This window comes from Microtus oregoni, unplaced genomic scaffold (assembly GCF_018167655.1).
Source record: "Microtus oregoni isolate MIOR12 unplaced genomic scaffold, Mior012 000020F_ref0000438, whole genome shotgun sequence".
NCBI lineage: Eukaryota > Metazoa > Chordata > Mammalia > Rodentia > Cricetidae > Microtus > Microtus oregoni.
Window position 1 is genome coordinate 38,409,360 of NW_024543079.1, and position 26,388 is coordinate 38,435,747.

At 43.5% G+C, this 26,388-nt stretch overlaps 2 protein-coding genes across 5 annotated transcripts in view; both read right to left on the reverse strand.

Moving 5' to 3' along the window:
* Fbln7 (fibulin 7) overlaps positions 1 to 9,508 on the reverse strand; it is a 42,026-nt gene extending 32,518 nt beyond the window's left edge. Inside the window, exons 1-4 of the mRNA XM_041670169.1 lie at positions 9,454 to 9,508; positions 8,772 to 8,824; positions 8,563 to 8,719; positions 186 to 493 (exon numbers count right to left, since the gene is read on the reverse strand). Coding sequence (XP_041526103.1) covers positions 186 to 493; positions 8,563 to 8,719; positions 8,772 to 8,824; positions 9,454 to 9,508 — 573 coding nt within the window. The remainder of the gene's footprint in view (positions 1 to 185; positions 494 to 8,562; positions 8,720 to 8,771; positions 8,825 to 9,453) is intronic.
* Positions 9,509 to 11,285: 1,777 nt separating this feature from the next.
* The window catches only part of Tmem87b (transmembrane protein 87B), a 41,357-nt gene continuing 26,254 nt past the window's right edge, over positions 11,286 to 26,388 (reverse strand). For 3 of the 4 annotated variants that reach the window (XM_041670336.1, XM_041670335.1, XM_041670334.1), the window contains exons 14-19: positions 25,825 to 25,928; positions 21,831 to 21,904; positions 19,700 to 19,770; positions 17,021 to 17,073; positions 15,429 to 15,459; positions 11,286 to 14,485 (exon numbers count right to left, since the gene is read on the reverse strand). In XM_041670336.1, coding sequence (XP_041526270.1) covers positions 14,426 to 14,485; positions 15,429 to 15,459; positions 17,021 to 17,073; positions 19,700 to 19,770; positions 21,831 to 21,904; positions 25,825 to 25,928 — 393 coding nt within the window. In that variant the 3' untranslated portion in view covers positions 11,286 to 14,425. Of the gene's footprint in view, positions 14,486 to 15,428; positions 15,460 to 17,020; positions 17,074 to 19,699; positions 19,771 to 21,830; positions 21,905 to 25,518; positions 25,685 to 25,824; positions 25,929 to 26,388 lie in introns of those variants that run through there. The other variant, XM_041670337.1, reaches the window with a different exon arrangement.

A 26,388-nucleotide genomic window follows, 5' to 3' on the forward strand; every position in this document is an offset into this window, starting at 1 on the left:
GGCCCGCGCAGTGCCTCTGCGATGACAGATGGAGGACCCCACTCCTCTCTCCAACATCCGAACCCCAGCCCGAGATTCCTCTCCAAGCCCCCAACTCCAGCACACGAGTGGGACCTGGCATGCCCCAGCCTCGGCGTTACCTCCTCGGGAAGCGGGACCCCGGGAGGGGCTGCGGGGACACTGACCTGGGAAGCCCGCGCTCTAGGGCAGGCAAGGAGCAGCAGGAGAAGGACGAGCGCGCGCTGAGAGCCGGGTCCCATCTCGCCCAGCACAGTCTGGCTGCTGAGGAAGGCAGGTAGCTGTTCCCTGACGGACCCTGAGTCCCCGCGGTGCGCCAGTCTTTTTAAGCTCCCGCGGCCACCAGAGACCGTAGCCGGCGGCGGCACGAGACTGTCCGGACGACGCGGGGAGGCGCCAGCCCCGTGGCGGAGGCCGGGAGAGGAGGGGCTGCTGAGCCTGGAATGCGCCTGGGAGCGCGCCCAAGCCACGACTCCTGGAGGAGGCCGGGCGCGACCAAGGGTGGCCGGTGCCCACCCTGGATTGCCCTACTGCCTACTGTCCCTACTTCCCGCCGGGAGCGACCCAGGCTTTCGCCAGCCACACGTGGCTGACTGATGAGCCAAACTTAGGTTTGTCCTACCTCAAAGCCCACACAAGGACACCTTCCTCCAGGACAGCAGAGAATAAGGCAAGTGTGGTAGGAAGAGGGGCTTCATAAACTTGGCCTAGGTTAGACCACGTCTTTTTCAACTGTGTACCAAAATATGGGAGTTGAGTTGCTGAATTTAGCAAATTGTAAAAGCACAAGACCAAAAAATGAATCCAAGGGGTCCTTGGTCACCGTGACTGGTGCTGGTCAGTTGTCCCTGGACACCACGTGAATGAGACATCTACGACACTTGGCTCAGATCCAGACTATTTATGTTATGAAATAAAGTGGGTTTTTTGTTTGTTTTTGTTTGTTTTTTTCCCCGCACAAACAACGTTTTCTGCCACTTTGTACATATTTCTGTGAAGTGATGTGCTTGGTGTAACAATTATCAAACTATAGATCAATTTGGGAAAAAAAATGTCAAAAATGCTTCTTGTTCAATATCAAATAGTCAGACAAGATTTAGTTCTTCGTGTAAAAATAAATAAGCACACCAGATTTCCTTTAGTCTTTAATAAATGGTAAAATTACATTTATAGCAAAGAATTACTTTAAAATCAATGGAAACGTTTTAGAAGAGTACTGTCCAGGGTTTAGGAGCGAGCCCCGGGCGACTAAGAGTCCACAGCCTTCCTTCTAGTGTGCAGTCTGTTTCCCCAGAGTATCAGCAGAGACCCCATTCTAGAACTTCACTAAGGTCTGGGTGGGTAACAACCCGAGGATGGACAGGCACAAAGTTGAAGTCCCTGCACCCAGGCTATGGGTGAAGCAGGTGCTTCAGACCCCTGGAAAATGTAACTTAATTCTCCCTGGAAGAGCATCTTGGGAAGCTCCCTCTGATTGTACAGAATGCTTCTGAAGCCCACAGCCCCTGAAACGGAGCTGTTTTCAGTGGGAATCAGGACGGCAAGCCCGGTGTCCTCTCTTGGCCTATGAGGGCTGCTATGACAAAGTGCCACGGACTAGGCAGTGTCTAACAATACAACCGCGCGCCTCGAGACTCGGGGAGCTGGGAGTCAGGATCAAGGTATTTATTGGCAGATTTGGTGGCGATGCGGGTTTGCTTCATCCTCAATTGTGGAAATAGGCAGAGTAGCTCTTTGAGGCCTCTTTTCTTGGGGGGGGGGGTCAGGTGGGTGGGGTTTCAAGACAGACTTTCTCTGTGTAGCCCTGGCTGTCCTGGAACTTGTTCTATAGACCAGGCTGGCCTTGAACTTGGAGATCCACCTGCCTCTTTCTCCTGAGTGCTGGGATTAAAGGCATGCGCCACCCCCACCCTGCATAAGGCCTCTTTTGTAACAACACCTCAGTGATCTAATTCAGAAATATCCTAATACTACCATACTGAGGAGGGAGTTCAAATTATGACCATAGCCGGTTCCCTGGAAAGCATGGAACCATGGAACACAGGGCATTGGGCATTGGGCATTGGGCCTGGGGACCACCCAAACTTTGGCTCCCCAACAAATCCCACTGAGCTGTTTCCTCTGGCTTCCTGAAGCAGAGCAAGGTCCATGTCCTTGTGCTTTGGAAGTGTTGCAGAGAGACGTAGTCAGAACACTGCTTGGCACTGTCCAGGTAGGGAGGAAAGGACAGCAGCCAAACCAGGGTAGGCCGGAGAGATGATGGGCCTCTGTGTCAGTCTCCAGTGTGTCCGCTGTCTATGAGCGGGCCACCCGTTTCCTGGCTGCGCTTACCTCCTGGGAATGAAAGGTTCCATTCTGCTTGGAGTGGCTATTTATTTTGAGTTTTCTCCTGCCCCGTATTTACATGGCAACCCCCAAGCACGCTTAGTTGGTTCTGGCTGCACACTGGACACCAGAGGCTGGGCAGATGTGAGCAAGCCCTCTTTTCTTTCCCATTACCCTCTCCTCGGAGTCTCAAGGCAGACCAGATCGCATAGAAGCAGAGAATGAAGCAAGGTTATAGGTGGTTAAACTTCCTCGTCAGCCTGGCGCGGTTTGAAATCACCTGGGAGACAAACCTCCAGGCACGTGCGTACCCAGAGAGGTTAAATTAGGAGAAAAGACCCGCTCTGAATGTGGGGACAGCCCCTGTCTGAAGACCCCTGGGCGGGCGGGGGGAGGGGGAGGCTGGACTAAGGGAGAATGGGTGGGGAAAGAGGAAGCCCGGATGAACTCTGCCACGCTGCGTTTAACCCAGGAGCCCAAGGAAACCCTTCCTCCTTCAGTTGCCTCTTGTGGGGTATTAAGCCACAGTATTGAGGCAAATAACTAACGCAGCACGGTTGGTGAGCAGCCTGGGGTATGCGGACTCAATTCTAAACGTCTCGGCTCAGAAAGGCGCTTCCAGGACATTTGGTCTTGACCTAATCCCTACTTTACTTTATGGAATCTCAGGACTGCAACAATTTTACTCAAAGCGACACAGCTGCCTCTTGGGTTTGCTGTTCTGCGTTTCTAAGGTTTCTAAACATCAACAGGAATTTTTGCTTTGGTGTTGTCCCTATTTGCTAACTTCCATTTGTGACTTTGGCCCTATGGCTGACTCCGCTTCGTGCTCAAGGTTCATCTGAATTAGTTTTCTGAGGCCTGGCTGCCCTTCTTTCTCTGTCGTCCGCTACGGTGATCTGCAGTAACCGAAGCAGATGCCCACAAGCAGAACTTGCGGGGGCTCTCTCCAGAGTGACTGACTGTTGGAGCCACGCTCAGTGGTTCAGAGCAGTGCTGGCTGCTCTTGCAGAGGACTCGGGTTCAGTTCCCACTACCCAGATGGTAGCTCACAACCATGCCTCCTTCCAGTTCCAGGGGATTCAGCATCCTCTTCTGGCCTCTGTGGTCACTGGCATGGATGTTGTGTACACACATATGTTCAAACAAAACACTCATACACACAAAACAAATCTAAAATGGAGAAGGCTAGGAACATTAGCTGTTCGGTTAGGGCTTCCCTCTGCCCTAATAAAATGGTTCTATCAGCTAGTTTGTGCCCTCTGTTTTTCCTCTATTGTTTCTTGGGGAGTATCTGTGGGGTACTGGGGCTGTTTTGGAGACTGTGAGATGGATTGGCAGATAAAGGTTCTTGTCACCGAGGCTGATGACTTGAATGTGGTCCTTTGAATCTACACAGTAGGAGAGAACTAAGTCCCGCAGGTTGTTGCCCACCCTCCATATGAATGCCATCATGTGCGAGAGAATGCGTAATAAATAAATAAAATAAAGATGATTTTTTTTTTAATGAGAGAAAGACTCTAGGAGCTGAGGGTGTAGCCCAGTTGGTAGGAAACTTGACTGACATTCGTGAGGATTTGAATTGGATCCTCAACCCCACACAGCCAGGTGTGGAAGTACACCTATAAAACCAGCACTTGGGAGGTGAAAGCAAGATATAAAGTTCCAAGTCATCCTCGGCTACACAGCGAGTTTGAGGCCAGCCTGGGCTACATAAGATCTGCCGTAATATCCTCAGTTCTCCATATGATATGGGAACGCAAAGAAAGAAGAAGGAAGTTGGATTTTAATTATTAATATTCTCTCCTCCCCTCCTGTGCGCTCTCTCTCTCTCTCTCCCTTCCTCTCTCCCTCTCTCTCTCTCCCAGCCTCCTGTGTCATTCTTCAGGCCCTGCGCACCTTTTCCTTTAGAGATAGGATCTCTCATTGGCCTGGAATTTGCTGAACAGGCTAGACTGCCTGGCCCCAGGGTTCCCCTGTCTCTGTCTCTCTAGCACCGGGATTAGAAAGGAGCCCCACCATGCCCTGGCTTTATATACACGGGTTCTGGGGCACAAACTCAGGTCCTCATGCTTACAAGGTAAGCATTTGTTTTTTAGAGACAGGGTTTCTCTGTGTAACCACCCTAGCTGTCCTGGAACTCTCTCTGTAGACCAGGATGACCTCAAACTTACAGAAATCTGCCTGCCTCTGTCTCCTGAGTAACAAGGCAAAGCATTTTACCGCATGAACCACCCGCTCAGCATTTAAAATTCTATTTGTTTGTTTGTTTGTTTATGTCTGATAGGCTCTTATTAGTAGCCCAGGCTATAGTTCTAGAAGCCACACTACTCTTGGCTGAAAGAGAAGGATTTGTTGTTGAAATCTATATCGGAGACCTGGCAACTGGCAGCATACAGTGGGAAGCAGTGACTCCCTGCTGTCCTGTGAGGCCCTCATGGTCTCTTATGGTGCCCACATCATGTTGCTTCCCTCCTGATGCATCTGTGACCTGGTCTTGCTGTTGGCACAGTCACAGTCCCGCATCTGTCTCTGCTCTAAGTGTCATCAAGCCTCTAAGAAGCTACTCTCTAACGGTCACAGGAACAAAGACTGGCATGTTAGTCTGACCAGGGATAACAGGGCAAGCGGAGGGAGGGGATCACTCAGCAGGAGAGCCATGACTTCATCCAATTCCTTCATTATACAAATATTTATCAAGTGCCAACTGTAGGCCTGGCTCTGAGCCAGGCACTACATTATGCTCACACGTTATAACCAGCGATTCTGCCAGCAAGCCATGCAGTCACGTGTAGAACATTGAAGACATTGTCTGCCTGTGGACAACATCAGGACAGACAGTAGAAGCTGCTGGCCATGCCCTGAAGACCATTTCCAATAATATAATAAAAAAAAAGGTTAGACTTCACTGTGTCATAATTATAGACCAAGCATCATTCAATGTCTGCCAAGGGGAGAGAAGCTTTGAAAGTCCACAAATGCCATTCCCCAATGAAGTCCAAATGTCTGTGGAAGGGGCAGAGTAGTAGGCCCAGTTGGTGGATGATGTAGTTCTTGGAGTCAGATGTGCCTGAGCCAAACCTCACCACCTGCAGGGACCAAGAGGGACTTGCATCTCTCCGTTCTTTGCAGGAATCACTTTCAACATTTACATGAGAATAAAGACATTTATCATAGTCAATAAGACATCCTAAATTATAGAGTCAGACATGATGAAGGAGCTGAGATAAATAACACTATGGATGGTTGAAGAAGCCGTAGGAAATTATTTTCTGTTTACTTAAAGTTATGTACCACCCCTCCCCAATATATCATTTAATTGAAGTTATACCACTTGGGGTAATAATGCTCTTCCCCTAAAAGTCACAGAGTATCTAACAAAAACCCCAGGGCCAGGCATGGGACACTTCCTTTTGAGCTGTTGGTCACAAGAGTCTAGGAGACTCTCCAAACCATAGAGGCTGTTGCTGTTGTCCTTGGTGCCTTCCAGAAAAAGATGCTACACACATTGTGAACACAGAACTTAAAGAGGTGGAGCCGAAACTGACTTGGAAGCCTGGGACTAGCCTTGGATGGAGCCATGACACTGCCAAGGGAGAAAAGCAATCAGGAGTTCTATCTCGCTGTAGGCACCTACAGACCACGACGATCATGGGCATGGCGAGATAGTCTGAAAGGTACCATAGTGGCACTTACGTCCTGGGAGCAAAGAGCTGTCTAATTGGACTTAAGGCTGGTTCAGTAGGAAGGAATCCATGCCTGGTGCCATAAACTAGTCAACTCCCTGTGTTTACAGAGTCCATGAGATCTGAGGAACGCCGTGGAATAATCCTCCACTTATAATTAATATTAAATCTCTGTGCATTGATTAGAGCAGTCGGCAGTCCCGACAAAAACCTCCACTTACAGAGGAGAATCTATTGTTATCAGCTTACTGAACCAGGGTGATTCCTAACTGCACTCTAAACACCCATTCTTATACCCACAGATCAGTGTAGCTCTCTCTCCCCCATTGTCACAGAAGCTTCTTTTGCAGCAAGTGGAGACCATTGCAGAAACCCACACGTTGTCAGAATGCAAAGATCACCCGACTGTGGGGTGTGTGTCTCCAGCCAAGACTTCACAACACAACTCCTAAGGCTCAGGGAACAACAAAGAAGAGGAGGGGGAAAGATTGTAAGAGTCATAGGATTAGGACATCTGCTTTAAAATAGTCTCTTCTAAAAAGAAAGAAGATGAAGTATTAGAGGGGTGGGGAGGAAGTGGTGGGGGTGGGAGAAGGGGTGGATATGGGAGGAGCTGGGGGAGAGTGGACGATGAATGTGATCAAGATACAGTGTATGAAATTCTGAACGAATTAATAAAAATGTTATATATTTAAAATAATATTTAAGATATATATATCTCCAAGTTCTATCTTCGGAGTTGGAGAGATGGGTCAGAGGGTAAAGGTGTTTGTTGGCTGTCTAGTCTGACAACATGAGTTTGATCTCTGGGAACCACATGGTAGAAAGAACTGACTCCTGGAATTTGTCCTCTGACTGAAAACACACACATACACACACACACACACACACACACACACCCTCAACACACAACAAACAAAAAAGTGAACAAAATGTAAAACAATTTCAAAAATTACTTTTGTCTTTGCCACTTGATGATGCAAATTCGTATTTTATATGAATCGCTGATTTTATTTTACAGAAATTTATTAATCATTTGATTAATAATTTTTTTAAATTATTTTTGTTATACTGTATATAGGTTTCTACTCTTGTTTAAGGTATTGTACCTATGTAGCTCATTTAAAAAATTGAAAATTATTCAGTGTTAAAATTAGGTAGGCAGAGAACACAGGATAATAAAGAAATACATGTTAATAGTAATCTATAATAATCAAACTTATAGTCATGTTAGGTATGGTTTTTAAGGTCAAACAGATATATTTTAGATAGATAGTCTTCAAACATTTTAGGGATCTACAAAATATGACATTTAAAGTGTTAAAGACAGTGAGACACAAGACTCCTGGTAGCACCAATTTACTTCAAAAACAGATGATGGGCATCGAAAAACCTCCATATGCTGTTTGCTTTCTTTGTGGCAAAAGCTAACTATTTGGGCAAGAAACTACCCTTGCCTCAATGTTATCCAAATAAAGAGGACACACACACACACAAAAAGGAACTGCCAAACTTTGTCAAGACAGGGTAGGAAGTTCTTCAAAAATTCCTACTTCACAAAAAATATTTTTAGGCCTGTAGGCCAAAGATGGATGCCCCAATGTTGCAGAAGAACCTTAGGTCACTGTTCAGGCAGTCAGCTGTTTCTGTCATTTCCAGTTTTGAAAGTTGTTTGCTCTGCACTTCCTGTTTACCCGGGTAATATTATATCCTTCTCCGATCTCTGATGGAGCTGAAGATTAGATAGTTATAATTACAGTTTTCCTTGTTACTAAATTCAGAAAAGAAACTCACAAAAGAGGTTTAAAGTATATAAGGCTGAGAGGCATAAAAACTTAAATTGTTTATCTACAAAATGTTTTGAGGTCTAAAAATATAGTTTTAGGTTTGTAATACAAGTTAGGATAGACAGTGAATTGGGTATAATACTTTGGACTTACCAAGCAGGATAGATAATGGAATATTTTCTCTAAATTTGCCAATGCAAGTGGACTGTATATTATGAATGCTATTCTTACCTGATAATTGTTCTTAATGTATGTAGTTTTACTATGTTAGAGTTAAAACCTTTCTTCTTTATTTAGACAAAAAGAAGGAAATGTTGTGGAATAATCTTTTTGTACTCTTGGGGAAGATGTGTCTTCCCCAAGGCACCTTCTGATTGGTTTAATAAAGAGCTGAATGGCCAATAGGTAGACAGGAAGAGGTTGGGTGAGACTTTTGAACCGAGAGCAAAGAAGAGATGAAGCTAGGTGTGGGGGAAATGCCAGAGGAGATGGAGAAGAAGCAGGACATGCAGGAGGAGATGTAAAAGCCACAAACCATGTGGCAGGACAGATTAATCAAAATGGGATAGCTTAAGTCATAAGAGCTAGTTAGAAACAAGCCTAAGCTTTCATAACTAATAATGTCTCTGTGTCATGAGTGGGGGCTGGTGGTACAGAGACAAATTGGCTGACTACACATGCCTCATATATTTGGTTCTGCTTCTCTGAGTCCCCAAGATGTCAACCTCAGTCCCTTAAGGCAATACTTGGGCCTGACAGGTGAAGGTGGAAGATATGGAAGAAACGCTGCCAGAAGAGGCGACACCCTCTTCTGGCAGTGCAGCCTCCTACTGTGTAGGGCAGGCAGGCATGGGCTGACACCAGGACTGTCACAGTGTGAACCACTGTGCAGACCTTCAGGGCCTGCAGGAGTGAACAGTGGGCACATGAGCAGCAGGAACAAGCCAAGACTGACCTCCGAGACCTCCAACCACCTGCCTGTGATGATGGTCCCACAGAAACCAGTGTCTAGAAAGACCATGGAAAGAAGAAACCCCAAAAGGTTGTAGTGTAGGTACTCACTGAAACAGGACCATGAGTTTGGACAGGACTATCAGGGGTCTCACTTTAATGGGCAGATCTTGAAATGTCGGGTCTCAACGGTCAATTCAATTGGATTGAGAGACACCTAGGTGATTAGTAAAACTTCTGCGTGTGCCTTTGAGGGTGCATTCAGAGGCCATTAGATCATGGATTCTCTGACCAAATCAAGGTCCAATTCACAGATGGATTTAATCCACGAAAGGATTATCAGGAAGGGGTGGATCTTAGGAACGTCCTGGCTAAGATGCATCTTCCCTCAGCCCCTTCCATCATTTCTTCCTGCCTCCTGGTCACCATGAGGTGGCCTCTGCACATACTCCTACTGCCCATCCATCTCTCTCTGCTTCCCGGCCACCGTGAGGTGAGCCTCTGCACACTATTACTGTGATATATATTTATATACACACACATGAATACAATCTGTGGGTACATTTAATGTTGCTTGCATGTACATGTGTTTAAGGCTGACCCCCTGGGACCTATCAGGAGGTTATTCCTTAGAGAAGAGTGATTATCCATCTCTCAGCAGCCACTAATGGTCTGTAGTTCTTTACCTGACGGTGGAGTCTTCTGAGCGTTCCCCCACCATATCAGCATATCAACTGGCATTGTATCGGGCAGGTCTTGTTTAGACAATCGTATCGCTGAGATTTCATGGAGATACTTGTCATATATAGGAGATACTCTAGCAAATGCCCTGGCCCTCTGGCTCTTAGAATCTTTCTGTATCCCCTTTGACAATATTCCCTGGGTTTTAGATGTAGGGGTTGTGTTGTAGCTGGACCAGTTAGGGCTGGGCACCTTGTGGTCAGCTGTTCTCTGATCTTTGACCCGCTGTGGATTTCTGTAATAGTCTCTATCTACTGCAAAGAGATGCTTCTTTGATGAGGAGTAAGAGCTAACTTACCTTTTGGTACAAAGATAAGTACTTAGAATGCAGCTAGAAATTATACCAGGGGCTAGTGGGATGGCTCAGTGGTTAGAGGCAGTGATTATTCTCCCAAAGGGCACTGGTTCAATCCCAGCACCCTCATGTCAGCTAACAATGACTTGTAGCTCTAGTTCTAAGGGATCTTATGCCCTCTTCAGCCTCTGGGCACCAGGCATGCATGTGTGCATAGACATACATGCAAGCAAAACACCCATTCACATAAAATGAAAATAAATTTTTTAAAAAAGAAATTATACTGGTTTTGGAAAGTAGTAATAGCAGGCTCTCCTCTAGGGTCAATGACCTCACAATGAAGTTGGTTGGGTTTACAGTATCAGAGATGAATTCCCCTCTATTGAGTGTCCCTTACATCCAAATGTGTGGCTTATACCTTGGTTACCCCAAGATATAAGCACTACTATTGCACCTTGGGAGATATCTTGTCATGCTGGTCATTGTGTTTTGTGTCATAGCAAGGAAGGACTATTGATTGCACAGTTTAGGGACAAAAGTTTGCATAGTGACTGCATATTCTGAGAGATAGTCCTCAAGGCAGGGGCTTCTAGGTCAGTTTCATGTACTGTTTCCAAAGTGTGTGGTGTCCTCAGCAATAGGGTCTCACCTTTAAGTTCTGGAAGATAAGAAATGGCAATGGCAATAGCCTATATTGTTTTGGGAGTCATCTAGATTTCCCCTAGTCAAAAATTTGAAGGGAGAATTCCTATGCTTGACACTAAGGTTTTTATTAGTCTATGGTTCTTGGGGAGAAAATGTCATCCTACGTGGCATACTCCATTCAAACCCTGCCTGTCATCTATCATCTATCTAATCTATCACCTATACACACATATGTATTTTTAAGTTAACATAAAACAATGCTTCCCTAAGGCTTTTTCAAACACCCTTAATATTATGTATCTCCCCTCCTTCTTTCCCTTTATAATGGCTTCCCTCACCAGTTTCCAGCTAAATTCTTCCTGCTGAAACCATCCTGTAAGAAGTAGACAGGAATCCACTCACTATTCTTGTCTGGTGCTGACATTTAGTTTGTCTATAGTTTGTGTGTGTGTGTAGAAACCTTACTCTTTATTTTGAGACATCTTTGAAAATATCAAGAGAATTGACATCATTCAAAGGTCTTAAACATTGCTGGATATTTCACAAAGACTGAGTCAATGATGTCATCAGGAATGAGTGCTCTCATTTCACTAGATTGAGAGATGACAGGTCTCTCTCACATGAAAACATATAAACACACACAGGTGCACAAACTTAGGTTAACTTGATTTAAATATTTCCATTTTGTTCTGATCTAGCACAACTAAGGCTCAATATTTTTCTGACTTTTAGCTGTACCTCCCCTTTAAAGAATCCCACGCCCTGCCCTCTCCGGGAGAGCACATTTCCTACAGATTTTCATGAGGTAGCGCTAACAGATAATCTCAGAAAACAATCTCCAAACATCAGAAAGCAATTTATTACAAAAAAACAAATATTAAGGCATAAAAATACATTTTTCAAACAAAAGTTCTTTAAATTGCTATTATATATTCAAGGAAATTTTCCCCAAATAATAACTTAATCTTTTTAAATAGTGAATATATTTTTAACCTCTAAACATTCTCCCCCAAGAATGAATGTTTTCCTAGTTCTAAAGAAGCTTAATACAGTATCAAGTTCCTGTCCTATGACATACACTTCCTTAAAAAAATCTATTTTTGTCACTTAAATACATTTAAATGTTCAGAATTTTGTATATTACACTTCCTCTGACAGATGTAAGGCTTGGTGTTTTGTATTGCTTACTGCATGCTGTCAATCACTCACAGACATAAGTATCAGAACAAGAGACAAAAAACCTAGCATGGTCTCTCTCAGCTTTAGTCATAGACAGCCAGGTCAACAGCCCCAAACTTCCTTGAAAAAGGGTGTACAAATCAACTTTGTATGCACACTTTAAGCCAAATCTTGACATTATTGTAGTCTAAATATGATGTACCATAATCCAGAGGGAAAGGTGGCACTTTCTACAAGATAGGAAAAGTTAACCAAAGCAAAATCCAAAAACCAACCAAACAAACAGGAAAAGCATGGGGGCATCCTACCACCTCCCAAGCTTATAATTTCCATCTCTTGTTTCTTACTGAAATAACATAACTACCCCAGAAGGCACATATTTCAATATTAACCTAATTCAAATCATGAAAAATGTCTCAAGCAAACCTCACACGTCACCAAAATCTAATTGTATTCAAGAAGTTCTGAGCACAAAACTGGAGCCTTATCCTCAGACCTCGACTAAAGGGGAGGTCTGTCCAGCAGCATTCTGAGCAAACTGAGCTGGGCACCTGCAAGTCCCAACGTTGTCTGGAGCCTCGGAGCAGATGGGGAAGGAGGTTGAAGAACTGCATGGTAGCCCTGGGTGGATAACCTAGTCCTTGTAAATTACACCGACATTGTAGGATCCCCCAAGAAAAGCTCAACACAGGTCATTAAACATTAGCAACTGGCACCATTATCACTAAATGCAACAGACAGCACACACAAAACATTTCTAGTGAGGTTGTCAAGATGAAACTCCACTCTCTGGAAAGAAGTGTTGATTTCAACCTGGAGCTAGGCCAGAGGCAGCATCCTTTGTCTTTCCTGGTTTGTTTGTTTTATTTTGTTTTTAGAAACACTACTGATATTGTATCAAAAGCATTTCCCTGGCCAGCAACTCCTCCCCCCACACCCACTCTATGTGTAACCCCTGCTAGCTATAAGCAGAAATATCAGCTGCAGGCATGTGGGTTGTGGCTCAAGTGCCTCCTCCCGTGAAGGCAGGGTATTAAATACACATGTGAAGTGGGCTTCAGTGGTGCATGCCTGCAATCTTAGCAAGAGGTTCTCAAGTCTAACGTCAATCAGTGTGGGCTACGCAGCACCCTGCAACCTCCGACTCCCACCCTGCAAGGGTGTCTCCAGTTCTCGAACAACTGGATTAGAAGGTAGACTATGCCAAAGCAAAATGTACAAGCTTGCAGGGAAGCATAGTGGACAGGAGAAGCCCATCACTGTGGCAGAAACTGACAGAAGCAATGGACCCACCTTGGTTGAATTGGCCACTCTCCCCCAGGAAGCACCAGGAAGCAGGGGGGCTGTGAACCAGCCTCTCTCCACCAGGGCTGCCAACACTGCACCATTTCCCAGTGTCCACTATGGGAAATTTTCAAGAGATACAACTACAGAAATGTATCTCTACCAACCGCTATGGAATGAGTACGGAGGAAATAAACTCAGAAGAGTAAGCTTTTGAAAGAAAGGGTTGTTTTGTGGCATCAAAGTGAAAATCACTGCAGGTTGTGGTTAAGTGCTCCTGGTCAGATTTTCATGTTTTCTCAATTATTCCACATTATTCTAATTCACAAGGCCAGACATCGTCCAGAGAAAAGCCACAGACCCTGCCTTTCATCACTAATGCCTGCCAGTCTGGTGTCTTTGGTCATGAGAGCAGCAAAGCATTCACATCTCCAAACTACATTCAAGTGCCTTTCAAGTTACAACATTCTATATTTAAAAAAATATCAGAATAGAAATTTTCAATCATACATTATGAACATAATTTAACAAAACGAGGTGTAAAATATGATTAAGGGCTGGTTAATTACATGTGGATGCATGGTATAGTTAGATGTTTTTATCCTGAAACGGAAAACACCGAGAACGTGTAGCCAACCTGATACTGTGCAAGTCCCCACAAAGCTCACAAGGAATGGTGCACCAAGATGCTTGGAAGGAAGTGCTTTTGGGGAGCCACATGGCCAGGGGTCATAGCGGAATTAGCAGCAGCACGTGTACCCATAGCCTGAAAATCTTTGGACGTATCCTCAAGACGTCTCTCTTTGTGCACTCGTGTTCCCCTGAGCTCATCATACTCCATGACGTGCAGTGCATGGTGGTATTTACAAATAGGAGTTTTGTGTACACCAACAGAGGGGACAAGATAAAACATATGAACATGCTCACGTTCCAATACGATGTCACTTCAGTATAAAAAACTGAATAAAGTTATCACTACAAAAGATGAACACTGCTGTGGAGCATTCAGGAGAATCAATCTCGAAGGTGCAAGGGAAGGAGTGGTCACAGAGAATCTTTTTCATTGTTTGTTTTCTTTTTTTGTTTTGTTTTTTGAGACAGGGTCTCACTCAGTAGCTCTCTCTGGTTGTCCTGGAACTATGTAGACCAGGCTGCCCTTGATTTCACAGAGATTCAACTGCCAGGCATGTGCCACCACACCCAGGTACAAATTCTTTTTTTCTGGAGAAAACCTGAGACCCAAATCTGCATGCCTGTAGCTGTCACCTATCACACTTCTGTGTACACTTGGTTAAGATGTATCAGATTATTTCCAAATTCAGGCAACTTAACGGCAATTAAACTGACCTTATGAGTCAGTTTTAAAGATGGCTTTATGAGGGTGGCGGACCCTCCCACACCTGATTCTTCATTTGCACACACAGATCTTCATGACAACACAATAAAACGTATCATAGTGAAGCCGTCAGTTTTGATGAGACAGGCTTTTCCCATCACTCAACTGCAGGTCCCAGTCACATTATCTTTTCTGAAGAGAACATTTTTTCAGCTATTTCAGATCTGGTCATAATTTCCTAGAGGGGAAAAAGATATGTGTCAATTGTTGGGGCTACATCCAGAACCTACCAAGATGTTCTAATCTTACAAGTCACTATATTTACTCTTTTTAACAGACCTAACTTTGGGGAAGTATAAGATAAAACCATGGTCCCCACATAATTCAACAGGTCAATAATCAGCCAAAGTTGGAAAAAGTCAGCTTCCTTCTTCTACAAATGAGTTTAGGTTCTATGTAAGAGGCAGAACCAGAGCTAATAGGGATCTCATATAAGATTTGTCTCATGTTACTGGACCCAAGACAGTATTTATCATGTCAAATGAACTAAGTGCACCACTAAATAGCCTCCCAGCATATCCCTGTGGGCTGTAGATCCCACAGTGTCGTGTGGGAAGGCCTTCTCCACCCTTGTCATCCTGCTACAGAGGAACACAGAACTGCTTCAGAGGCATCTCCTTTCCAATTCTTCTCTTGCTCTACTGGAAACACAGAGTACACCCACTGCTAATAGCCACCCTCCTCTGTATGAGCCATGGTTATCCTTTAATCCATATATTGAAGATGAACCCTACCTTGGGCTACCCTGCAATGTCTAGCTGACCAAAATCTAACCCCCCCCCAAATCCTTTATTTAAATTTCATGCTTAGTAAGTAAAGCTGGAAACTAGTCCAATAAATTATACGTGTCAGAAGCTAAACAATGGACACATAATGCCTTAAAAATTGCACTTTCAAACAAAACCCTCATGAAATGCCTCTTCTCTTCATTTATATCAAGTGTCTTTTATTCTGCTCCTGCCGGCAGTGAATCTTCGCCCACAACCCTCACGTCAAGCCAGCCCTGTGTTCTTCTGTCTGCTTAGTTGGTAACTACTTCAAAAGGTTATTTTTGAATTAGCTTCTGAAATACAGTGTAAAAACAGAAACCGCTCTAAGGAGATTTGTAAAAGGAGGCTTACCTCATCTGAGTCCACTAACACTGGGAGAGCGCTGAAACAAAAGAGAAATAACAGTGAACTCTACAAGAACTCTATACAGCCAGAGCTGCGGGGCAGCAGGGCATCTGGGAGGGACCAGGGCTTAGTGTTCTGCCTTCTGATTATAGGATGTGTGCAGTTTCCAGAATGCATGTTCCTTTGAAAAAGTTCAGTCTAAAGTTAAGAGAAATACTTTAAAGATCTGAACTTTAAACAGAAACAAGCTGGTACTACAAGGGCACTCCTACTACATATGGGGCAGTGAGCTGAACTCACAGGAGCATTCATTCAAACACACCCCACTCCCTATTTACTTTTCAATCCTCGACAATTGGCTGGGTATCTGCCACTTTAACTACAAAACTAAATTTCGTGCTTTTGTGAAAATGAGAGAGAAGCACATTATCAAACATAGTATTTTTTTTTTTCTGGAAAACATCTGCTTGGAGATGTATTTATTTACTGTACATGATAGCAGGTGTGTGTGATTGGAGCACAGGTGTGGACATCAGAGGGCTACTCGGGCTGGCTCTCGCCCTCTTCCCCACAGGCCCTGGGACTGAACTTCCTGCCTTTGTCTGCTGTTCCAGATACAAACACACCTAAAATTCTCAGTATTCAAGGATGAGATGTAAAGAACCTTGATGCTTATGAGGAATATATAAGAAAGCAAATATATAAAAAATAAAACTACCACACAAAATGAAGTCCACAATACACACAGGGGTGACAACAAAAGCAGACTCCCCCTGAAGCCGTGAAAGCTTGAGCTGGTAAGACAGCTCAGAGGCTAAGTATGCCACCAACATGGTGACTTGAATTAAGATTCCTAGGCCCATATGGAAGGAGGGAACCAACTTCTACAAATTTTCACCTGACCTTTACATATACAAATGGATGTAAAAAAATAGTTTTACATGTCTGAACTTTTCTGTGGTAAAATATTAAAATGAGGGCTGGAGAGATGGCTCGGTGGTTAAGAGCATTGCCTGCTCTTCCAAAGGTTCTGAGTTCAATTCCCAGCAACCACTTGGTGGCTCACAACCATCTGTAATGAGGTCTGGTGCCCTCTTTTGGCTTGCAGACATATACACAGACAGAATATTGTATATATAATAAATAAGTATTTTTAAAAAATTAAAATGAAGCCGGGCGGTGGTGGCGCACGCCTTTAATCCCAGCACTCGGGAGGCAGAGGCAGGCGGATCTCTGTGAGTTCGAGACCAGCCTGGTCTACAAGAGCTAGTTCCAGGACAGGCTCCAAAACCACAGAGAAACCCTGTCTCGAAAAACCAAAAAAAAAAAAAAAAAAAAAAAAAAAAAAAATTAAAATGAAATAAAAAGATTCTGAAAACTGTAACCAGGAAGAGAGCGAATTGGTTACAGGTCGCTAGTACTGAAATGGCTGTACAGTGGAAAGGGGTTGGGGTTATGTTCAGTTCTGCAAGAAGTTTACACACACACACACACACACACACACACGCGCACGCACAAATACACGCTTTGAAAAACACCCAATAAAAATCTCCTTAAACTACAGCCTCAGGTTCAAACTTGGAACAGAGGATATTTACACATCTGTGAATGAAGAGGGAATATTTTCTTCCACCCACTTCAAATCTTCATCCTGTAGAAATAAATATTTTATTTAGTATTTGCTAAATGTCACCTGAAAACATACATTGTTTGGTAGCATGTTTCCTTACAAACTTAAATCAGCTGTATGGGATCTGTTAGTTGTGACACGTGCTGGCTTAGAATGTCACACACAAGTGTGACAGTGTTTCATAAACAGACAGAACATTACTGATTTTTCTGTTTCTTGGTTTTAACTAAGAATATTACTGATCTTCCCCATCTCCACTTTTGTTTATTTGCTTTTCATTGGTTTAAATTCAGGAAGGGTACAGCTTCACAAGGATTCTGTGTCCAATGGCCTTTGCAGGAAAGTTGCTTCAGAAATTGGCAGGAACCATGCCACTGTTTCCATGGGCCTGAGTTACTTTTCTCCCGATCCCTCTGGTTTTGTTTGGTTTGCCTCCAGGCGCTACTGTGTTGTGTTTTGCTTTGTACACATAAGCACATCTCTTTCCCAAGTAGAACTCAGTTTCATCTCGGGCATAAGCACCTTCAATTTAAAGAACAGCTGTGAGCTCTCTCTGGTTCTGGAGACCTCATCTATAGCCAGCTGAAATGGATTTGCACCACTGCCATTCCCAGCAGGCCCCAGGAATCTGCCTCTAAGGTCAACAGCAAGAACTTCCCTCACCTCCACAGGTACCAAGATGGCGGAAAGAGCTTGTTCGTTTTTTGTCTTAAGAAGTCAAACTAAAAATGTAGAATTGATTTTTAAGACAGAAAACGGCAAGGTCCACTATTTTTGCTTCTATCCCTCATTATGCCTAATTTGTACACATTCTTGGGTTTATATTTATATTCAATTGAAAACAATAATGGACAATGCTCTAACCTCAGCAAAGCACTGAAATGGAGTGTTCACATTCCTATACCAGACAAGGAAGGCCAATCAGCTGGAGTAGGTATAGGTTTCCCTTCTAAGTAGAAATTTACACTGTATACATAATGAATGTTTTTTAAAGAAGGAAATTTACTTCTAGTTGTTACACTCAAATCTAGTTTTTCTTTCCTGTGTACCTGGCTATCTGGGCCGTTCTACTTGCGGCAATAAGCACCTTGCTGACTGAGACAAGGCAACAGAGTCCTGTTTCTGGTCCTAGGTAGAAATTAGTAACGACAAATAAGACCTCTAATTTCTGATCAAAAGCCGACAACACTGAGTCTAGAAAAATGAGTAAACTCCACTGACATGTTTGTGACTACCGAGTTTTAAATAAACTGATACACATCACTACAGGGGAACTAACAAGTTGGAACCGTTAACACAGCTTAAGTATCCCTCCCTCATCTGAAATTCTTGGAGCCAGAATTTCATATATTATATTTCCAAGTATTTACATACACACAGTGAAAAGCACAGGGATGGGACCCAAGTTGAAACATGAAATTCACTTATGACTCCTCTACTTTGCACACAGAAGCGAAGGCAATTTTATACAGTATTTGTAAGAATCTGGTATATGACATAAAGTTTCACAGCAAGTTTTTTATTGTGCCATGTTGATGCTCAAAAAGTTGGGGGCTTTGAATTCTCAAATTAGAGTGCTCTATCTGCAGCTTTAAGAGAAACTGAGTACAACTAGAGGTTTTTAAATTACCACGAAACTACTCAAAGGATATATTTTACAACTGCCAAAGTAAAAAATAAGAGAATTTGTCAAATCCTACTGAGAACAGTGTTGTCTGCCACAGAGCACTTGTTCCGTGGAACACCCACACATATGTAATTTTATGTATCACTCATGGCAGCAGAGTGGAAGAATGTGTAAGGTTCATTGTGCTTGGCTGTCATCACCATCACGTTCGTGCACAGCAACATGTGTAAGGTGTTTTAAGACTCGTCTTTGAGCCAGGAGTGGTGGTGCAGGTCTTTTATCCCAGCACTTGGGAGGCAGAGGCAGGCAGATCTGTGAGTTCGAGGTCTATAGAGTGAGCTCGAGGCCTGGTCTACAGAATGAGCTCTGGGTTTGGTTCCTTGCACCCCAGTGGTGACTCACAATCAACCATCACTGCAGTCCAGCGGCTGATTCTCTCCTCTGACCTGAGGGCACCAGGCACATACATGATGCACATCCATGCAACAACACTTTTATACATAGAAAGGAATAAATAGTTTATAGACTCATCCCTGCCTTAAGGTCTACATTTGACTTATGTGTTCATGGTTTTAGAAGTCTGTTGTTTTAGAAAGTGAACAAGGCATAAATTCTTTCCCCAACAGGTGACAACCTGGATCTAACACAGCTTCAGAAGAAATTGCTTGGATGTGCTGAAGAGCTACTACTGACTTTACCAAGACAAAGCCTCTCCACCTGGGGTGAGTCTGGTAGAGCCTTGGCCAGATGTGGACTGAGACCCAACAGGGCTGGGAAGCCTGAGGTGCTGCACCTCCAACAAGCGCCCGACCTCGGGCTGCTGGCCCAAGCATAGCACCTGACAAATGAGGACAGACAGCAGCGACATTGCAGTTATGGGCCTGAACCTGCAACCAGTGCCTGGACACAGCTAATTTAATAACAACAAATCATAGAAAAGCTCCCTTGACAATCAGCGACTCTGACATGGGCAGACTCTAAAGTATCAGACAAAGATCCATTAAATACACAGATACTCACGAAATTCTCAGAAGTAGGTTTAGCTGTTCCATTAGAAACTGTTTTTGAGGCTCTTAGTTTTATTCCTTCAGCTACAATGAGAAACATCACAGAGACATATAAAAGATTACTAATTATACTTTCCTTTATAACTTCACACTTAATACCCCAATAAGAAAAAAAGATAATTTTTTAAAGAGTAAGCAGTAGCCACTTTGGCCAGGGGAATAGCTTTAATATGCCGTTTTGGAATGAGAAAAGAGGCACTGGGAAAGCTAATAGGCTTTTGAATTGATATGTACCAGTTGAACATTTTATGGGTACAGTGGTATTTCAACCCACACACATACCCAGTGTGTCAGAAACACATCAGGGCAGTTCATCAAATGTCACTTCAAAATGATCGTTTCTCTGTGCTGGGAACAGAGCCCCCCTAGCTATTTGAAAAAACAATGAATTAATAACTGCAGTCACCCCACTGTACTACCCACTAGGACTTATCCTTCTGTCTAACTTGAATTCTGTCCGCCCCCGTTCTGTTTTTCGAGACAGGGTTTCTTGGAGCCTGTCCTGGAACTAGCTCTTGTAGACCAGGCTGGCCTCGAACTCACAGAGATCCACCTGTCTCTGCCTACCGAGTGCTGGGATTAAAGACTGCACCACCACTGCCCGGCTGAATTCTGTCTGTTTTAAACAACTGTTGTCTATTATTGTTCCTGTTTTTTCTCCTCACCTCAACTTGTTACTCCCTGCATCCAAGATCAACTGTTTTGCTTCTCTATTGGTACGAACATGTTTGTCTACCTTTCTGTCCCTGGCCTAATTCACCGAGTAGTATCCTCCAGGCTTAGGTTCTGGTAACTATTTCACAACAAGCAGGTTTTCAACTTGCTGGTCTAAAATGCACCTGCAGAGGAGCTCAAGCATATATACTTCCCTAATTCAACTTTAAGTTTAAGGACAAATGTGTAAGGCTTACAGTATTTCAAAAATAAGACATCTTGGGAACTTGGGATATATCTCAGGGGTAGAGCATTTGTGAATTGTGAAAAAAGCCCTAGATTTTATCATAACACCCCAACACACACACACATGTATCTTAGAAATTTTTACTTGCTTGACATAGAAACAGCAGGGTATGCTTATGGTATAAAATATGATATGAAAATTATTTTCTTCATATTGACTAAAGTTTTAGATTTTTTAAAAAATTATGCACGTGTGTTGATGTGGGTATGTCACAGTTCTCTTTAAGAGACTTTACACTGTCCATGACTTGTAGTAAGTAGTGTGTGAGGAGTCCTCTCCAACTGGCTATCAGTCACGCTGACTGTGAGCAGTGGAGTTGTAGTAGCTTACTGCTGTCTTGTGTCCCTGATTACTGAGAACACTGAGCACTTTCAATGTGCACATTGCCTGGCCAAGTCTCCTGTTCACTGTTTACCATGCAGGAAACCTTTCAATGGATGTCTTCCTTTATCATTCTCCACCTTATTTCTTCTCGGGGTGGGGGTGGTGGTGTCTCTCACTTAGCCTACAGTTCACTATTTCGGGAAGACTGACTGGCTAAACAGACCTGTCTGTTTACACCGCCTCTCCCCTCCATCCCCAACTCTATCACGTTGTTGCACCTGGCTATTATGTAGGTGCTATGATCCAAACTCAATTTCTCATATGTACTTAGCAAACACTCCTGAGCTTCCTCCCCAGTGTGTGTGGGTGCTGGGCACCTGTGTGTGTGTGTGTGTGTGTGTGTGTGTGTGTGTGTGTGTGTGGTGGTGGTGGTGGTGGTGGTGGTCAGAGGACAACCTCTGGTGTTGTTCCTTGGGTGCCACCCACTTACACTTGCCTGGAATCAGCCAAGGCCAGGTTGGCTGGCAGTGAGCCCCAGTGATCTGCCTCCCCTGCACATGGGTTAAACATGCATGCTACCCAGCATTTTCTTTCTTTTTTTTTTTTTAATATTCGTTCTGGGGACTAAACTCATATCCTCATGCCTGCAAGGCAAACACTTAACAAGCTGAGACATTTCCCCAGTCCTCATAGGAAAGATTTTAAACAACACGTGTGACCTTGCATCTCAAGTAAAAATTTCTTTTTTTTAAAATATGTATAATAGTCATTTTGAAAAAAAACCCCACACATCACGCACTTAAATTTTCAGATGTTACCATGAATTCCTCAACTTCATCATCAGAATCATCTATCAAAGGCATGAAGGCATACCTAGGTAAAAACAAAGGAGTCTTTAAACCTGATCACTGTCAGTCATGGCATATAAAAAGCTTATTGTCCAAGTTTCTAATGCATTAAGATAATAACTAACCTTCCACCTCATTTTAGCGTTTTTCTGATGAAAGGAAAGTGCTAATCTGATTTGTGAAATTAAAGATCAAATACTTTCTCAAAAATACTGTTGATGACAAAATTTATTTCTACAGATTGTCCTATATAGCAAGGAGGAATTTTTTTTAAAGATTATGTGTATGAATATATTGCCTACTAAATACATTGCAAGCCTGATGTCTGCAAAGGCCAGAAAAGGGGATCAGATGCCCTGGAGCTGGAGTTATAGGTGGTTGTGAGCAGCTATGTGGGTAGTGAGAGCTAAACCTGGGTCCTCTGCAAAAGCAACCAGTGTTCTTAACCACTGAGCTTTCTCTTTAGCCCTCAAGGAGAAAATGTTTTTCTTTCTATTTATTTATTTATTTATTTATTTATTTATTGTGTATACAATATTCTTTCTGTGTGTATGCCCGCAGGCCAGAAAAGGGCACCAGACCCCATTACAGATGGTTGTGAGCCACCATGTGGTTGCTGGGAATTGAACTCAGGACCTTTGGAAGAGCAGGTAATGCTCTTAACCTCTGAGCCATCTCTCCAGCCAGAGAAAATGTTTATAGACAAAAAAAAAGCATTACATTTAGAGGATTGATGTTCTATTTTTATATCACCAAATGAATCTATATTTAAACAAACATTTACATTTTAGAATCCTCTAAGAATTTTTATATTTTAATTATTAAATACATCATATATTAAACATCTTTCCAAAGGTAAGTGCCTCCAAAAGCATTCAGGAAATATTGCTGGTAATAGCAAAAGTCAAATGTCCAGTAATTTTGGAATATGTGTGTGTGTGTGTGTACACATACATTGTCTCTCACATTACAAAATACTGCACAGCCCCTGGTTACGGTGATGCATCTATCCACGGTGATACCCAGATATATTTTTAAAAAGAAAAGTGTAGAAGAGTATTTTATTTATTTTTAATTCTTTTGGGAGGGGATTCAAGACAGAGTTTCTCTTCATAACAGCTCTGGCTGTCCTGGAACTCGCTTTATAAACCAGGTTGGCCTCGGCGAGATCCACCTGCTTCTGCCTGTGCTAGAATTAAAGGCATGCACAACCACTGCACAGTTTAAAAATTCTTTTTTTGGATTTTCGAGACAGGGTTTCTCTGTAGCTTTTGGTTCCTGTCCTGGAACTAGCTCTTGTAGACCAGGCTGGCCTTGAACTCACAGAGATCCACCTGCCTCTGCCTCCCGAGTGCTGGGATTAAAGGCATGCGCCACCACCGCCCGGCTAAAAATTCTTTTAAAGATAGGGTCTTTTTTTTTTTTGGTTTTTCGAGACAGGGTTTCTCTGTGGTTTTGGAGCCTGTCCTGGAACTAGCTCTTGTAGACCAGGCTGGTCTCGAACTCACAGAGATCCGCCTGCCTCTGCCTCCCGAGTGCTGGGATTAAAGGCGTGCGCCACCACCGCCCGGCTTAAAGATAGGGTCTTGATGTGTGTCCCAGGCTGGCCTTGAACTCACAGAGCTTCTGCTTCCTGATTGTTCTGACCCAACACGCCCAGTTATTTAAATTTTTATTATTTATTTGTGTGTGTGCCCGTGCTCACACAACTGAAGGTGAGAGGACAACTTTGAGGAGTTGGTTCAGGCAATGAACTCAGGTCCACAGACTTGATAGAAAGAGCCTTTACCTGCTGAGCCACCTCACTGGCCCAGTATTTGTTAAAGGAAGAAGGAAACACATTTCCTAGTATGCCTGTCTCATTTTCCCTAGAGGGATACTCAAGAAACTCAATAGTTCTCTCCTTGGAGAAGGTGGGAATGGCCGCCACCACAGTCCAAGATACAGATTTCTGAACTGGAACTCAGTCTTGTGCCATTCAGTCCCGCTCTCCCTGTCCAGCTTTCCTGAAATAAAGAATAGGCTGAATACCTTGACTCTCAAACTGCATACTTGCCTGTCTAAGCATCAGGTCAATGCTCTAGAAGTTTCTGGCTCCGTGGATCCTGGATTTCAGATTAGGATGTTTAGTCGGTAAAATTTATGCAAATATTCTAAACTAAAAGCACTTCCAAGAATGTGGGATAAGAATGCTGCACCTGAACACAGCAGAGCGGGTTCTGAAGGTGCAGGTGTGGGCGAGCTGACCCTGAGGATGTGAAAGCAGGAGAACTTGCCCCACCCCTTGCTCACTGCTGCAAGGGTGAACTAGCTAGGGCAATGGGGGAGAGCTCACCCTGGTGGTGAGGATAGGGGAGAAATGGCGGGCAAGAACCAGGGTTGATTTGACCTACTTCAACATCTACCACCCATAATCTGCTGGAGCATGTGAAGGGGCCTGACACACAGAACCAAAGCCACAGGATCTCCACAACACAGGGCAACAACAAGACATCCTAGAAGAGTACTAACGAGGGCCCAGCATTGACAGTGCAGCAGAAACCAGAGGCCTCGAATCAGATCAAATGACTCTTTGCAACAAACACTTGCAAGTAAAGATATATGGACGAAGGGGTTTACTGTGTGACACACTCTGTCACACGGCAGCGTCCATGAAGAGATTTTTAATTTTTTTCTTTTTTTTCCTCTCTTTTAAATTGTTTTATTTTGAGGGGAGTTATAGGGGCGGAGGGTGGATGTGAGGGGATAGGAAAATGAATGGGATCAAGATGCATGAAGTGAAAGACGCATGGGATAAATAAAACAAAAGAAGGAAAAATGCTGCCCCTGCCATACTAGCTATACTGCATACTTTGCTGACTTCTATGTACCATGACTTTTCTCCCCATCTCAATCTTTCGCTGTTTTATTGCTATTTTAAAGCTTTTCCATAAATTCTGGCTCTTCACAGAATCTGTTTAGTTTTGTTTTTCGAGACAGGATTTTTCTGTGTAGCTTTGGATCCTGTCCTGGAACTTGCTCTGTAGACCAGGCTAGCCTTGAACTTACAGAGATCTGCCTGCTTCTATCTCCTGAGTGCTGGAATTAAAGGCGCCACCACCGCCTGGCTCTTCATAGAGTCTTTATCTTCCTCCTGGACTGCTTAATGCCTCCTACTGTCTTCCATTTGCTATGCCTGTTTTCTCACTTGACTATACAGCTGCTTAAAAACAAAGTACTTCCCAGCAGTCTCCATGTGTGTGGGGTCCCTGCAAGCATCAAGACCAGCACGGACCCCACACACATGGATCTGTGCGAGGGAAAGGATGAAACTTGGGTCAGCACCACTTTTTAGTAAGTGGCAGGTCAACACTTAAGGAGTCTGACCTTGAGGTTTCTTTTTCTTACACATTTAAGCACAGTAAAACTTTGGGGGAAAGTCTCTATGTAACAATTAACACAACAAAGCTTCAGGGATGGCTATATCAAAACTCCCTAGCAAAGCATACCTCTATAGGAAAGCACCTGTGATCTTTGCAGTAAGAATGACTTCTATTGATAGTCAGGGCAAGGGTGTAAGGAGGAAGGACTTGTAATAAGTATAAGGGGAACTTTTATTGTTGAAGGATGCAAAGTACATGAGGCCTCTTTCATGAGGAAGGGTTCTATTCACTGAGAGACAAAGTTCAGGATTAGGGTTGAAACAGCTTAGGCTTTTGGAGGACTCAAGTAAAGGCTGGATCCACAGAATAGCCAAAGATCACCAGGTTGTTTGACAACATCCACTCCTACCTTCCAGGTGAATGAACAGGCATCATTTCCTTCCCTTGGGGGAAAAAAAAAGGCCTTTGTGTTTAACAGTTTTGGATTTCCTAATGCTTCCTGGAAGCTGTGCCTCCTAAGGTTCTCAACAGCATGGAAGGTAGCTAACAAATGCCTCCGAGTCATAATTCCCTGTGTTGTTACCTCTGATTATTTGCTGATGGCCTCCATAAGAACATGATCACAATAAGGATGAGTGAAAAGAGGAAGCTCCAAAATGCATCATCAACCCAGAGCTCCATCCAATCCTAGAACAAGGATGATCCAAACATGAACTGTCAACTTTCTGTTAAGTGTGCAAATGTCCATTCAAAGAATACATAGGAGTACTGAGATCTTTCCAGCCTGCCTAGCAAGTAAACATGTAATAATCTTTTTCTAAGGAAACCTATGTTGTAAGCATTGTTTCTAAAGGTAATATACATAATTCCCTTCACAAACAGATTTAGGAAAAAAATCAAAACATGTAACTTCAAGCAGAAAATTTCAAGAGGGAAATATGCCAACCAAAGTTCAGTTTCTTTTCTTCAACTGTCTCTTACACGGCAGATGAGGGCACCTGGCCCTTTGTGAGTACATCGGTGATCTCAAGAAAGAGGTTCTGAGTGAGAACTGAGATGAAGTAGGGGGCATCTCTCCAAAGCCAATGCTAAGTGTGATATCAAAGCAGTACCCCACCTTGGGTGTGTAGTTCCATTCGGTACAGAG